We start from the raw sequence: 14827 nt of genomic DNA on the forward strand, positions 1-14827 counted from the left end.
TTGAATTATTGTAGTATTTTTTACGTTCTTAATTTAGTTTCTATTTTTCCATTAATATTTCTGAGAACCTAAGGAAAAATATATAAATATATGTGTAATGTAAAACTTTACCTCTTCCAAATGTTATATAAAAAATTTATATTTAAAAATAAATAAAGTTAGTAATATATATATATATATATATATATATATATATATATATATATATATATATATATATATATATATATATACGGACGTCTATATTAGTTTAATTTTTTTTAAATGTAATTAAATTCAAATTGAATCAATTATAAGTTTCTTGAAAAATTTTATAAAGTTAACTGATTTAAATCTCACTTATGTCAACCTCCATCCAACTTATTTTACAAATATATTAAGGGACATTTACTTAATAGAGTGTTAATTTAAATTACAACTATTTGATTTTAAGTTTGGATATTTTTCTCTCTTTCTTATAATGAATTTTGATGTTCACTCCTCAACTATTTTTTTATAATCTAGTTTCTTATATTTTTAATCATTATGCTAATCTTTTTCTTCAGAGAAAAATTCAAACAGGTTCATTACTAAAATATAATGTTTTTTAATAGGTCTATACTGAGAGGTTCATTCCAAGTATTTTGCAGCAAATCTAAAACTACCATTTCAATGTTTCATCTTTTTCTTTCTCCACAAATCATACACCATTGGCAACTCTCATTTCATATACCACACGCAAATAAATAAATTTAAAAAAAAAAAAAAAAAACTTCCCTGATCTTGAACATTTTTCAAGGGTCACCTTTATTGTTCATCATATACAGAACAAGTCCAGCGGCATGTCTTTTTAAGCCTCGTCACCATCACTCACGCAGACACGACTATCGATATAGAATTCAGTAGAGAACTCAACTTCATCAACTATCCTTCCTCTGTTGTATTCACACACACAATGACCCAAGTTAGTATAAACACCGTAACAAAAAAAAAAGTCCAACTAAATTCCCTTAACCAATAAACAAAAGCCAATGCAAAAATATATATTAAAGATATATATTTACTCCTTGATGCGAAATTAAAATTCGTTTTTTCAAAATTTTGATATATTTTGATATAAATTTTTAAAAATTCTAAAAATAAATGGATATAATATTTTTAACCCAATTACATAAAAACAAATTGATATGATAAATGTTTTTAAGACATTTTTATTTCAATGTTAACTCAAAATATGTTTAACATGTCAAAAAAAAATTAAAAATTTAATATAATTAAATTAAAAGAATTATATCTATTAATTTTAAAGTTCGAAAATCAAAATGTATTAAAGTTTTAAACAAAAACTAATTATAATTTTTTGTAAAGGTCTAAAACCATTTTTAACTTATAAATTTACATGTTAGTACCTTTCAAGAACAAACTTCCCTTCTTTATACTTTTGACTCTTCTCGTGTGCAGATTCCTGAAAGAAAATAGTAAATGTTAAAAAGTTTTGTGACAAGCTAACAACCAGCTTGAACTAAACAATGACGGTTGATAGATAATATTATATATGCCATCAACCAATCACAAACAAAATGATTCAGTTTGTCGACTATTACAATCACTATCTCATATCAGCCATAATTTATAAGTAGATAACATTGTAAAATTCATTTTAGAGTGATGGTGTGTTGTCATGAAACTATCTCTATATGTATTAAAAATTCTGGGTCACTGATTCCTGATTACGTGAAATCCAGAGAGGGGAAGAGAAGAGTATTACGTATTTCCAGCCAATTATTTGACCACAACAACAGCAAAAGATATCTGCCACAGTATGCAATCCTGAAAGCATCATCCTTTCTTCTGGTGCTCCGAGTGTGAAGTTGACACTGGATCATAGTCCCGAAACATAAGCAAACACATCATCAGTATAGATTATTCAGGTCTAGCGGTATTTTCAACTAATAATGTCAAACTAAATATCCCCAAACTTTATTTATTTATAATGCAAACAGCAAGTAGGTTTATAAATTTCATCTGACCAAAGAGAGCAGGTTAGACATAAAGTTGTTAGTAAGAAAATAACATGTCAAATAAGAACACAGTAAAACAGTGCCAAATTATGCGTCTTCTCTGTCAAATTATTTTTGGCTGCTTGCCTTCTTCTATTGTATTCTTTTCTATAAATAACAAATATTACATTACAGTTCCAAATGACAATTAAATATAATTCCTGATCTGTATAAGCTAAAAACTGAAATATAATAATATGAACTATTAGGAAGATTCTATTCACTAAACAAAAGGAAACAATAATTATAATTGTTGAAATAAGTAATAAGTAGTGCATTTGGAATCAATTACCTTGTCTTGTACCAAGGAGTCTAGTACACTCTATGAGTTGTACACTCTATGAGTTGTACTTAGGAGTCTAGAATAGTCTTTGTCTAGAATAGTCTTTGTGATCTTCCCATTGTAAGAGTTTTCTATCATTGTATATGCTTAATACAAATTTTGGTCCCTAATTTTGTTAGTTATATTCAAAGTGGTCCTCCTATTTTTTGAATTGTTTAGAGTGGTTCCATGTTTTGGTAAAATAGTTCAAGTTGGTCCTTTTTGCTGACGACATTAAAAATGCTAACGGTGTAATGTTTACTTTAGCCAATAGTTAATGACCTGTCTAGTTATTCATTATGTGGCAAGCTCAGGTCAATTGATGTGTAAATGTTAAATATTGACATGAAAAAGTTAAAGTTTAGGTTAAAGAAAATTACAATTAGGTTAGAAGCAATTCGCAAATTGGGATTGAAGAATCTAGTGAAATTGGTCTTCAAATTGGGTTTGTGGTTCGTTGAACTTGCAATTGGAAGATCGTAGGTAGGTAAGTGTTCTTAACCTGATGTTGTTCTTGTTGGTTTTAGGTGTTAGGGTTTAATTTGGTGTTGAATATTTTAATTTTGTTAAATGTATTATTTTGTTTTATTGGGTATGATTTTGGTGGTAAAAGTTTTGTAATTATGTGTTATTGATTGGTTAAATGTTGAATCTGTAGTTGTTTTGTAATTCGTTGTCGGTTTGGGTTTAAATATGATTAAAGTTGTTGCGTTTTGGAGGTTTAAGTATGGTAAAATTTGTCGCATTTTGGGGATTTATAATGGTCCCATAGGTGTTACTTTAAATTAATTTAGTGGTCCAATTTCCATTTGCAGGATAGGGATTGGGATGACTGACTAAAGGTTTGAGGTAGTGGTCCACCATGGTGGGACCTTGATAAAAGAGGTGCCCTTTAAGTATATAGATGAGGAGATAGCTTATTTGGACATTGACCCTGATAAATGGAGTTGTTTCTGAAATACTAGGTGTCCTTAAGGATGTGGGGTACCTTGAAGTAAAAGACTTATTTTACAATATACAAGATATTTTTTATAAGTTGTATCATCAGGTGCAATGAATATGATCAACGTGCAAAATATTTTGGGAAAGTTAACTTGTTTGTTGTACATGGCGTGGACGAGCAAAGGTTATAGAAAATGATGTCAATCAAATTCTTTATCTTTGTCAAGGACCTTTAGAGAGTGGTGAGGATAGTGAGGTTGGAGATTTGACGCATGTTGAGGATGGTGATGAAGGAAATGTGGAGGATGAAGTTGAAGTGCAAAAGGAGGTAAAGGAAGGAACAATTAACTGTGTGAAGTGGGGATGCACACAGAGGCTGAGGTGGACTTGCAGAATGATGCTTAGTTAGTGACTGAGGGTGAGTTGGTCAGTGAGGTTGAGTTGCTGGAGACAGAGGGTGGAGTGGAGGTGGAGACAGATGGTGGAGTGGAGGTGAAGACAGAGCATGGAGTGGAGATGGAGACAGATGGTGGAATGGACAGTGAGGAAGAAGTTGAACTAGACAATGAGGATGAAGCACATATGGATCATCTTAGTGGTGACGAGTACGTGGAGGAGGTAGAAGATGTTGGTATTAGATTGGAGGTACAAGAGAGCGATGAAGAATATAAGGCTGGAGAGAGTGATATTGAACCAAAAGGACATGGTAGGGCTTGTTAGATGATGAATGGGATTTTGAATTCCTGTTAACTCCAGAAAACAGTGCAAGTGAGGAGGATGACAGGAGGATGACACTGAGGATAGACCAAGTCATTTTCCCTTTCCTGCATATGGAAAACAAAAGTCAATGACAGATTACAAATGACAAGTTGGGACTACATTTACAGATAAGGATGAGTTCAAGGAGACCATTAGAAGTTATGTTGTTCATGCTGGAAGAGCTCTAAATTTTGTGAAAAATGATAAACGTAGGGTAAGGGTGAGATGCATGGTGGCCAACGTAAGTGTCTATGAGTAGCTTACTTTGAGTTTTTGCCATCACACAAAATTTAGCAATTAATGAAAATAGTTGGTACCCATACTTGCATAAGGCAATTTAACATTAAAATGATGAATAGTAAGTGGTTGAGAGAGAAATTAGATAGGTCTTTACAAGACAATCCTAATTTAAGGGTGAATGAGATATGTTCTAAAGCATTAAAGAAATGGAATACCAATGTTTCAATTTCTAAAGCACAAAGGACAAAGTTAATGGTCTCTAGTCAACTTGAAGGTGACTTTAAAGAACAATTTAGAAGGATTTATGACTATGCACATAAGTTGTTGAGGTGTAACCCAAGGTCTATAGTTAAGGTTAAAGTAGACATTGATAATGGTGACCCAATCTTCCAAAGATTTTATGTTTGTCTGAAAGCTTGTAAGGATAGTTTTGTGAGTTGTAGGCCCATTATCGGTTTAGATGGGTATTTTTTAAAAGGTTAGTATAAGGGAGAGTTGCTTATTGCTGTTGCTAGGGATCCAAATGAGCAGATGTTACAACTAGCTTATGCAGTAATTGAAGTCGTGAACAATGACACTTGGATGTGGTTTTTACAGTTATTAGTTGAAGACCTTGGGGGTAATGAAGTGTGTGGGTCATGCACGTGGATGTCTGACCAGCAAAAGGTACATGTAGTACTTTGATTAGTTTTGACTTCATGCATTGTAATTTTGATGTGGATAAGGGTTGGTGCCAGCTATCTAGGAACTTTTGCCTGGGGCAGAACAAAGATTCTGCATGAGGCACCTGTATGCAAACTTTAGGAAAATGTTTTCTGGTTAGACATTGAAGAATCTAATGTGGAGGGCTGCCACAAGCACCTACCCCAGCTTGGGAGAGAGAAATGCTCAATATTAGAGAAGTCAATGTAGAAGCATATAAATACCTCATAACTATTTTCCCGAGGTACACTTTTTTCCTTACATGCACATTAACGAAACTCATGTATGGTAACCCATTTTCCTTACTTTTCCAGAAACAGGTATTGGTCAAGATCTCAGTTCACATGAGTGAAGCTTTCAATCGTTTTATTATTCATGCTAGAGGAAAATCCATTATCACCATATTGGAGGAAATCAGACTTTATCTCATGAAAGGATGGGCTACGAACAAAACCAATGTGGCATCTATGGATTTCTCTATTTGTCCAAAGATTAAAAAGAGACTTGGCAAGGAATCAAATTTATCAAGATATTGGATCCCAACGTAATCTCATTTATGTTTATATCCAATTCTCATTTATGTTCATGTCCATTTTTTATTAATGTTCATGTCCTTTATTTCTTTCAGCTGATCTGCACAAAAGATGTTTGAGGTTAGACACGTTTCAGTAATTGGGAACAAGTTTACAATGGACCTGGACAGTGAATAATGTAGCTACAGGAAGTGGATGATCAGTGGCATCCCTTGTTGTCATGCAATTGCAGCAATAAACTACTCAAATGTAGACCCACAAAATTTTACTCCAAGTTGGTTCAGAAGATCATCCACATATGAAGAGGCATATGTCTCCATCATTTATCCTGTGAATGGCCACCTCCTATGGGAAACAACAAGCTTCCCAGATGTATTGCCACCATTTAAGAGGAAGTTCCTGTTCACAAAGAGCCAAAGCTCAATCTACAAGATTATCCAAAAGTACCCTGACACAAGAGCTCCCTGCCTTCTTATACCTAAATTGTTTCCTCATTCCTGCACCCATTACCCATTATAACCTATCATATTATATCCTATCATAATACTTGAAACCTTTACTATTTAGTGGAATCTTTTACAGTTGGTAAGCAGTATTAGATGTGGCCCAAGGTGAATAAGTATAAAACATAGTGTTTATTTTCTATTACTCTGTACAAGCCCTCCTTTGTGAAAATATTTCTGAACATATTCCAAAACTATTAGCCAACACCTGATTGGTGTCTAATAGATATCGTGTTGTGAAAAGTTTTTCAAGTTCCATTCAACCCTCTTTCAAACCATTTATTTCACCGAGAATAAGCTCTATTGTACACATTCTCTTCCATTGGTTTAAATTTATTAGAAATTTATATATTTTGTGTGTTCCACATCTTATTCATGAACTATCGATAATTGTGTAGTTTTAAATAAGTTTTAACTCAGAACCAGTAGAAAGTGTGGCTGCTGGTACTGGCACTCCTTTTTTAATTAAATAAGTTTTAACTCAGGACCGGTAGAAAGTGTGTGGCTGCTGGTACTGACACTCCTTTTTTTAAAATTATAACTAATGCAGTGCAATAGGTTGAAATGTGAGGGCTATTGACCCATGTACAGAAAAGGAGAGAAAAGTAGAACAGGTCTGTCAGCAGAGAGACCTGTTAATAGGTAATCGGCCACATGGATTTTCAAGCATTTTCAATGCCTTCAAACATGTACATGATTTTCCAATAAAAGGACAATACTAGAATTCAAAACATGAAAATTGCTCTAGTGGTTCAATTTTACCAAGCAATAAAACTATACAAGGTTTGAACTCACATAAAGACTTTGAAGGCTTTCAATGCCTTAAAACATGTTTTGCTAATCATATTACCCAGTTGAATTCTTTCAAAACATAAATTTAAAACTTATTTTGTAATGCCAAATTCTATGCAAAAAAAAAATAAAAAAATCTAAAAGATAGTGAAATTTGTATATGTTAAAATGTTGGAATTTATAATTTTGAAATGTTAATTAAGGCATAGACAAGTTTTCATATGATTCAATAAAAGTATAAGCCTCAGAGTCTTGCCATGATGATTATGATGATAACAAATAATACTATGTTTTGTTGTGTCTAACATTTTTATTTAGTGTGAAACAGGTGATATAAGTCTATAAGACCAAAGACTAGACTAAGTCTAAGCACTAAAAACATGCATAAGAAGTTTAGACAAAGTTTTCAAGGAAAGAGTAGACCAGAGATGGAAGTCTACAAAGAAGAGTAGAGACAATCTACATGAAGTGTCGGACATTTGGCAAGAGTAGACAGAATCTACATGAAGCACCAGATGCACTCGAAATGTAGTCTAAGTCAAGAGAAGCACTAGACAAGGACTAGCAAACGAAGTCAAGAGAAGCACTACATGAAGACATGCACGAAGCGTCAGAAGAAGTCTAAATGCAAGCGAAGAGAACAAACGCTTCTCAAAGAGTAGACAAAGCTTGGTACAAGACACAAGTAGACAAAGCTAACACATGAATATTACAAGACACAATCGTAATGCAAAGAACATCTAAAAGTCATGCAAGTTTAGTGACATCCCGAAGATGACTTTGACACAACATTTTTCTAAATTTGGTACTGTGAGAAACACGGAAGAGAATGTGATAAAGGTGTTCCATGCTAATCATGTTGAGTATAACAACAAATGTTATCAGAAAAAGGTCAACCATGTTCTGTAAAATACTGACACAAAAGACAAGAAAAGCATGCAAGTTACTACGGTCCTTTTTACGACATCTGTAAATAGAAATGAAACTGTGTAAAAACAATTAATGCTCTATACACAATATACACGAAACATTGCTTGAAAAGAGATTCACAAGCTTCTAGTGCTAAGTTTAAAGATAGTTTGCTAAATGACTTAGAGAAAGGGCTAAACTTGTAAATCCTTTTGTATTTCCAAGAGTAGCATAGTGTACTGGTTCTTTATCTAATGGGAAGATAAAGGGTTACTTAGGAGTGACTGAGTTAGAAGTAATAGTGAATACTTGAAACCTTTACTATTTAGTGGAATCTTTTACAGTTGGTAAGGAGTATTAGACGTGGCCCAAGGTGAATAAGTATAAAACATAGTGTTTATTTTCTATTACTCGTGTACAAGCCCTCCTTTGTGAAAATATTTCTGAAGATATTCCAAAACTATTAGCCAACACCTGATTGGTGTCTAATAGATATCGTGTTGTGCAAAGTTCTTCGAAGTGTTTTTCAAGTTCCATTCAACCCTCTTTCAAACTATTTATTTCATTGAGAATAAGCTCTATTGTACACATTCTCTTCTATTGGTTTAAATTTATTAGAAATTCATATATTTTGTGTGTTCCACATCTTATTCATGAACTATCGATAATTGTATAGTTTTAACCCAGGACCAGTAGAAAGTGTGTTAGAGTGTGTGGCTGCTGGTACTGGCACTCCTCTTTTAAATTATAACTAATGCAGTGCAATAAGTTGAAATGTGAGGGCTATTGAACCATGTACAGAAAACGAGGGAAAAGTAGAACAGGTCTGTCAGTAGAGAGATAAGAAGCAAAAAATGGAAGGAGAACGGAAATATAATGAAGTCAAAGAGTGCAGATATCCCATGGAAGAGCTAGATGCCAAACAGACTAGACAGCTGGCGGTAGACTTAGGGGGGAGAGAAATAGAGAATCATAAGGATAATGATGAGAGAAATCAAAGGGGGAAGGGCCAGAAGGACAAATACGCTTTAGTCCTTAGCATCTATTCCTTTTCTACTTTCTTCTTTTCATTTTCAGTTTACTCCATTCCTCTGTGATTGATTTTGATATAGTTTGGGACAGTTTACTATTTCTACTTTGAATTTCTGGTTTTCAAGAGAAATATTTTGCAATGAAAGGTGCTAAGCTGCATTTCTTCTAGAGTTTTTGATAGGATCTAAGGTAAGAGGATAGAAGAAAGAGGAAATAAGAGAGCAGTTAAGAAAGGCGGGAAAATGAGAGAGCAGTTAGGAAAGGCGGGATGAGAGATCTTATATAGATAGAGTTCTATTCATTGTTAGAGAGGAGTTTTTGAGTATTATTTTATAAATATGGACTTTGGCCAGAAGAGGGGGATTATGCCTCCGTTAGGGCTAAGAGGGGGATTAGACCTCGTTAGGGTTAAGAGGGGGATTAGGCCTCCATTAGCGCTATAGTGTACTTTGTTCTCAATATCAATACAGAAACTCATTCTTTCATTGTTCTTTCTATCTTTTGAGTGTGTTCTTGTTAGGTTCCAAACCCAGGTACCTAACAAATTGGTCCAACCTGTCGGATCTATATCAGAGGAGAAAACGGAGCGCGTGTGAAGAAGAATGGAGGGACGATTGAAGGCGATTGAGTCGACGATGGAGGAATCAAAAGTGGAGGTGCGAGCGATGACTCTCGCGTTCCAACAAGCTTCAGGACATCACACCAGGAACCAGCCTAGGAGCTCCGAAGGAAGTGGTGATTCCATCAATGCGGGACGCGAACGACGACTATATGAAAACTCGAAGGAGGAATCGGAAGAAGACAGAGGAGAAGTTCGACGCAGTTGGAGGAAGCACGTTGAACTACCTACATTTGATGGCACGGATCCCACTGGCTGGATCGCACAGGAAGAGGAATTCTTCGAGTTACAAGGGGTATCGTAGGAGGAAAAGGTGCGCCTAACCGACATCAGGATGGAGGGGAGCGCTGGCTACTGGTTCAGAGCCTGGAAGGGGAAAGCCAAGAATCGTTCATGGGATGGTTTGAAGGAAGCCCTGGTGATAAGGTTTGGAACCATTGTCGAGCGTTTGGCAGCATTGAAACAGACAGGGACAGTGGACGAGTATGTACAATACTTCAAAATATTGGCGGGTTGAACGAGGAGGATGCCGGACGAGCAGCTGTTAGGATATTTTCTTGCGGGATTGCAAGAGGACATCCAGAATCAAGTCCGACCGTATAACCCGAAGGAATTAATGGTGGCGATGTGGATCGCAAGGGATATTGAGGAGTTTCAGGGAGGCGCAAAGGTGGGGAACGGGAGCGGGATTGAAGACCAGTCGTCTTGGGGACGAACGAGCGCAGAGGTGACACTGTCTGAGGCCAATCATTATAACCCAAGCCGATCGAGGGTTGCTGAGCGGTCCGAGGCAATGCGCTATAGCCCAGGCCGATTGGGAGCCGCCGAGAATGTGGGGTTAGTACTGAACACCCGGAAACTGCCTTACTCAGAATTCCTGAAACGGAGAGAGCAAGGAAGAAGGTGTTTCAGGGGACCATTCGGTCCAGGCAACTATTGCCCAGAAAGGAGTCTACGGATGGTTAGGTTGGCGGAGGATGAAGAGGAGGAGACTGAAGGAGCTAAGACAGAATTAGACTTGAAGCAGACGGAGTTGTCCACAATTGAAGATCTTACAGCAACTCTGCCAAGGGTTGTTAACACGAGCCGAACGGTTGAAGGCAAGGGGGAGGAGCCAAACGGTATAAAGATAGGGGGAAGAAAGCCGAACGGTGTAAAGATAGGGGAAAGAGAGCTGAACGGTATAAAGATAGTGGGAAGAGAGTTGAACGGTATAAAGATAGTGGGAAGAAACCCAAACGGTATAAAGATAGTGGGAAGAGAGCCGAACGTTAGAAGAAGTTATTTTTCAGGGAAGAATAAGAAGCTCCTTACCTTCAAGGAAATAATCCAAACACGAAAATGGTCCCATAAGTTCTGTCTCTCATTTCGACCACTACCCAAGCCTCTAGACAGGAAGTTGTAGGTAGTAGCAGGTAGTAGCCAGAGGGTTCCCTTCCTATGATAAGACCATATCACAATGCTATGGGCTCAAACTTCATTGTTGCAACCTTGAGGACAAGGTTGTTTTGCAGTAGGGTGTAATGATAGGATCTAAGGTAAGAGGATAGAAGGAAGAGGAAATGAGAGAGCAGTTAAGAAAGGCGGGAAAATGAGAGCGCAGTTAGGAAAGGCGGGATGGGAGATCTTATATAAATAGAGTTCTATTCATTGTTAGAGGGGAGTTTTTGAGTATTATTTTGTAAATCTGGACTTTGGCCAAAAGAGGGGGATTATGCTTCCGTTAGGGCTAAGTGGGGCATTAGGCCTCCATTAGCGCTATCAATGTACTTTGTTCTCAATATCAATACAAAAACACATTCTTTCATTGTTCTTTCTATCTTCTAAGTATGTTCTTGTTAGGTTCCAAACCCAGGTACCTAACATTTTTGGTTGACTACTATCGTGAATTTTAGTTTCTATCAAAAAGCCTCAATGATAAATTGTTTCCAAAGATGTGGATGCATTACCATTAAATCCAGTTAATATGGTAAAAAAATGCGGAGGATTTCAAGTATAGAACAATTTAGTACTCATGGTAAATTACACAATGCAATTTCAATAGAGCTTTGACTTTTGCAGAACATGCAGAAGAACTCCGAATATGTTGCAGGCAATTTTCATCTAGCAATAAAAAATGAGTACCAGGCATGTCAGCTTATCAGTAATCATACACGACACAGTACGGTCATTACCTTTAATTTCTTAGTCACCAATGGATTATCCAAGAAAAACTTAAATATACTCACACGTTATTGAATAGGTATGCTTTTCCCCTCCGGCAATGAAACGACTGAAAGAAGGGTCACAGAAGATTAATATGAGAAGTAATTTAAGAATCCATGAAAGCAGTTGGAAACTTAGAGCATTATATTGGCAAAAACCAAGCAAAAACAGATGTACAGACATTATGCATTACTTTAGAAGTAATACATTTAGCTTGTTATCTTTTCCCAAATCTCAAACTATATGTGAGGTATATATTTAATTGAATGAAACATGATTTTATGAATATCATGGAAAGACACCACCACAGAATAAGAAGGATACAAGGTATCAAAAGCAATCAGGCAAGAGAGCAGTCCAAATTTACAAGGGCATATTGTGAGTTCCCCTAAAACTTGGTACATGAACCTCTACTGTATATTCCTTGGATAAATAGTTTCTGAACTCATCATTCAGACAGATTTGGCCCCCTTGAGTATTTTACAAAGTACATCATTAATGGAAGAACTACCCGTTTCATCACAGTTCAACTATTTGCAAAGCACAAGGATTGAACTGAATAATATCAAGGACTCATACAGCAAAGCGCATATTATCCATCAGGATTTGTTGCCAACGTATCCATCTGAAATTCTTTTCCAGTAAGAATAGATGATGAGCAACTATGCGATCCACACTCAATCAAAGGCTATTTATGGCCTTTTTCATTAATCAGATGAGCCAGTGTATAATTTTGACCTTTTTTTTTAATTCTTCAGTGGATGTAGCAGGTGATGCAAAACGGGAATGCTTACAGGGGATAAGTATAATAGCAAAGAGTATTCATAAAGGGTACATAAGGCTAAGATCCAAAACTACGGTAATTCTCTAGAAAACCTGAGTTCAGAAAAAAGCACAAACTTTGCATTCAGATAGAGTAAGAAACACAACAATAAGCCAAGAACAAAACACAAAAAATTCCAATAAACATCCCCCACCCCAAAATTCGTTGCTGACCCGGATTTCAAAATTGCATAAACCATCTCAAATTTAACTAACAAATCTACCAACACAATATTCATATATTAACAATAACCTAACTCAATTCAGATACTCTGATCCAGCTTCAATCATGGTACAACCTACGATTACAGTTCAATGGGGCAAGTTGTGTTCATATTCCACATATGAAAACGTCCATAAAATGATTAACTGTGTCTGAAAATTGAATATGCCCTAAAGGGTAGTGTTCTTCATTCACAAACAGATTCAGAAATATAATCAAAGCAAGCATAAGGTTTGGTAAAGTACCCTTGAAATGAGATCATCTGCAAGGGCCAAGTGAGTACTACAAAACTTGCATCTATAAGACCTTCCCTCAAGCTCCATCACAAAGAATCTACCCATATTCTTTCTGCTTTCTCTGTTGTTTTCTTGTGTCACCACCGTCACTTGCTTCTATTGCTCATAGCGGTTCATGGGAACAGAAACGACAATACAAGTGCCTCTTTCTCTGGAAACTTGCTCTTCAAAGGGACACGTGTTGGTCTAGAAATAAATTAAAAATAAAAATATTAATATTAATATTATTTTTTCTGAATTAATTAATATCTCTTATAGTTAATAGGTGTCTATTACGACCACCGTACACGCAAGTTTTAGTTTTCAGTATTCTGACTCCAAATTTGTTACCAATTGGTTGATGAAAGTTACTGATAAATAATTAAATAATAGGTCATTATATTATACTAATGATATATTTAACATCGATGAGTAAGTTTCCATTCAAAATTTTAAAATCGTAGTTTTTTTTAATCAATTTTCTTATTTTTATTAAACGTGAGAATTTTCTATACTTGAATTTATAATAATTTTATATAATTTTGAGAAATATACAAACAACAACTTCTTCGTCTTATAATAAATAAAATTATTTTAAGTAAATAAATGCGATTGGTAAAGAAAGAATTGGTCCTTTAATGTGATTAGTCTTGACAATAACTTATGATTAACTTTGTGTTGTGGCAATCTTTTACTAACCATGATGATGATGTTACATTTGGTTATTGAAAGTAATTCTTTGACATAATCCACGGTTTTGAATGTTTCTCCCTTCTCAACGTTGAATTTTCTGTTTTCTATTCCTCTCAAATTAAAAATTATTATTTTTACACATGATATTACATTACTTTAATTTATTTATTTTATATGTTGAATAAAAAAATATAATTTCAAGTATCATCTAGTATCTTAATCTAGTAGTATAAATATTAGAAAACAAGATACTATCTTATTGTCTATACCTCCTTTAAGGACACATATGCATAGTGTTATTTTTAAATGTGAGATTTTTGTCATTTTCAAAATGTGGATTTATCATACTAACGCAACCTACTCATCTCTCCTTTTGTGACACATTTACATAATGTTCTTTTTTTTCCTTCCGTAAATGTTCATCTACGTTTACTTTTATGATATTTATCCACAATTTGGCTTTTTGGTCTTTTACATGCGCATAATTTTTTTCTTTATTCTAGTTTGTTTGCTTTCCTGCAAACACTATTTTGTTAAAAAGAGAAATGATGGAGGTGAAAGACATCCTGGAGCAGGAATTTTAAATTGAGTTATTTGGTTGTTGGCTAACGAATGGGTTTGCTTTCTGCTTAAATCCATCTTCTCTACCACTTGTTTGTACTCGGTGAACTACAAAATTTAGAGAATGTGAGTTTATCCATACAGAATAAATAAATCTAGCAATATATAGATGAAATAATTATATGAATCTAATAACTAATAAATAAATTTAATATATTAGATGAATTTGTTCACCAACAAAATATATGTTTATTAATACACGTTAAACGAGTTTGTTTACTAAGTATAATAAAAATATTAGATAAATCATTTCATATATTAATTAGACAAGTTAAAAAATACATATTAAATAAATACATATTAAATATGTATGTTCAACATTAATTAAATAAGTCTAGCAACCACATACATTAATTAGACAAATCTATGAAATATAAATTAGATGAATATATAAATACACATTAGACAAAATTGTACATATATTTATTAAATAAGTCTATCAATACACATTAAGTTACATATATATGTCTTGTACATCGAATCAAGACCAGGGTACGCGTTTAGAACCACTTATCAAAAAAAACCTAAAAGAACACCTAAACGACACATGCAATAGAGCCAACATCACATGCATTTGAAAACGTGAAACTAGAGAA

The 14827-nt window shown here is 34.6% G+C and overlaps 1 protein-coding gene across 1 annotated transcript; it reads right to left on the reverse strand.

Annotated features, from left to right (window-relative positions):
- Window positions 1-566: 566 nt before the first annotated feature.
- LOC124819714 (protein yippee-like At5g53940) lies at window positions 567-13074 on the reverse strand. The gene is made up of 5 exons (XM_047291275.2): window positions 12888-13074; window positions 11621-11664; window positions 1748-1856; window positions 1389-1444; window positions 567-914 (listed from the first exon to the last, which is right to left on the reverse strand). Exons 1-5 carry the CDS (start codon window positions 12981-12983, stop codon window positions 830-832), a joined length of 390 nt encoding a protein of 129 aa, XP_047147231.1. The 5' UTR covers window positions 12984-13074; the 3' UTR covers window positions 567-829.
- Window positions 13075-14827: the final 1753 nt, after the last annotated feature.

This window comes from Vigna umbellata, chromosome 6 (genome assembly GCF_029865625.1).
Source record: "Vigna umbellata cultivar VRB3 chromosome 6, Vumbellata_1.0, whole genome shotgun sequence".
Classification (NCBI taxonomy): domain Eukaryota; kingdom Viridiplantae; phylum Streptophyta; class Magnoliopsida; order Fabales; family Fabaceae; genus Vigna; species Vigna umbellata.

What these genes read in the sequence shown, in the direction of transcription:
- LOC124819714 (XM_047291275.2), bottom strand. Translation starts at nt 12,983, where the DNA reads ATGGGTAGATTCTTTGTGATGGAGCTTGAGGGAAGGTCTTATAGATGC. An exon ending in AAATAATTGGCTGGAAATAC is followed by an intron (nt 1,445 to 1,747) that starts GTAATACTCTTC and finishes ATTTTCTTTCAG; the next exon opens with GAATCTGCACACGAGAAGAG. An exon ending in GGGAAGTTTGTTCTTGAAAG is followed by an intron (nt 915 to 1,388) that starts GTACTAACATGT and finishes TGAATACAACAG; the next exon opens with AGGAAGGATAGTTGATGAAG.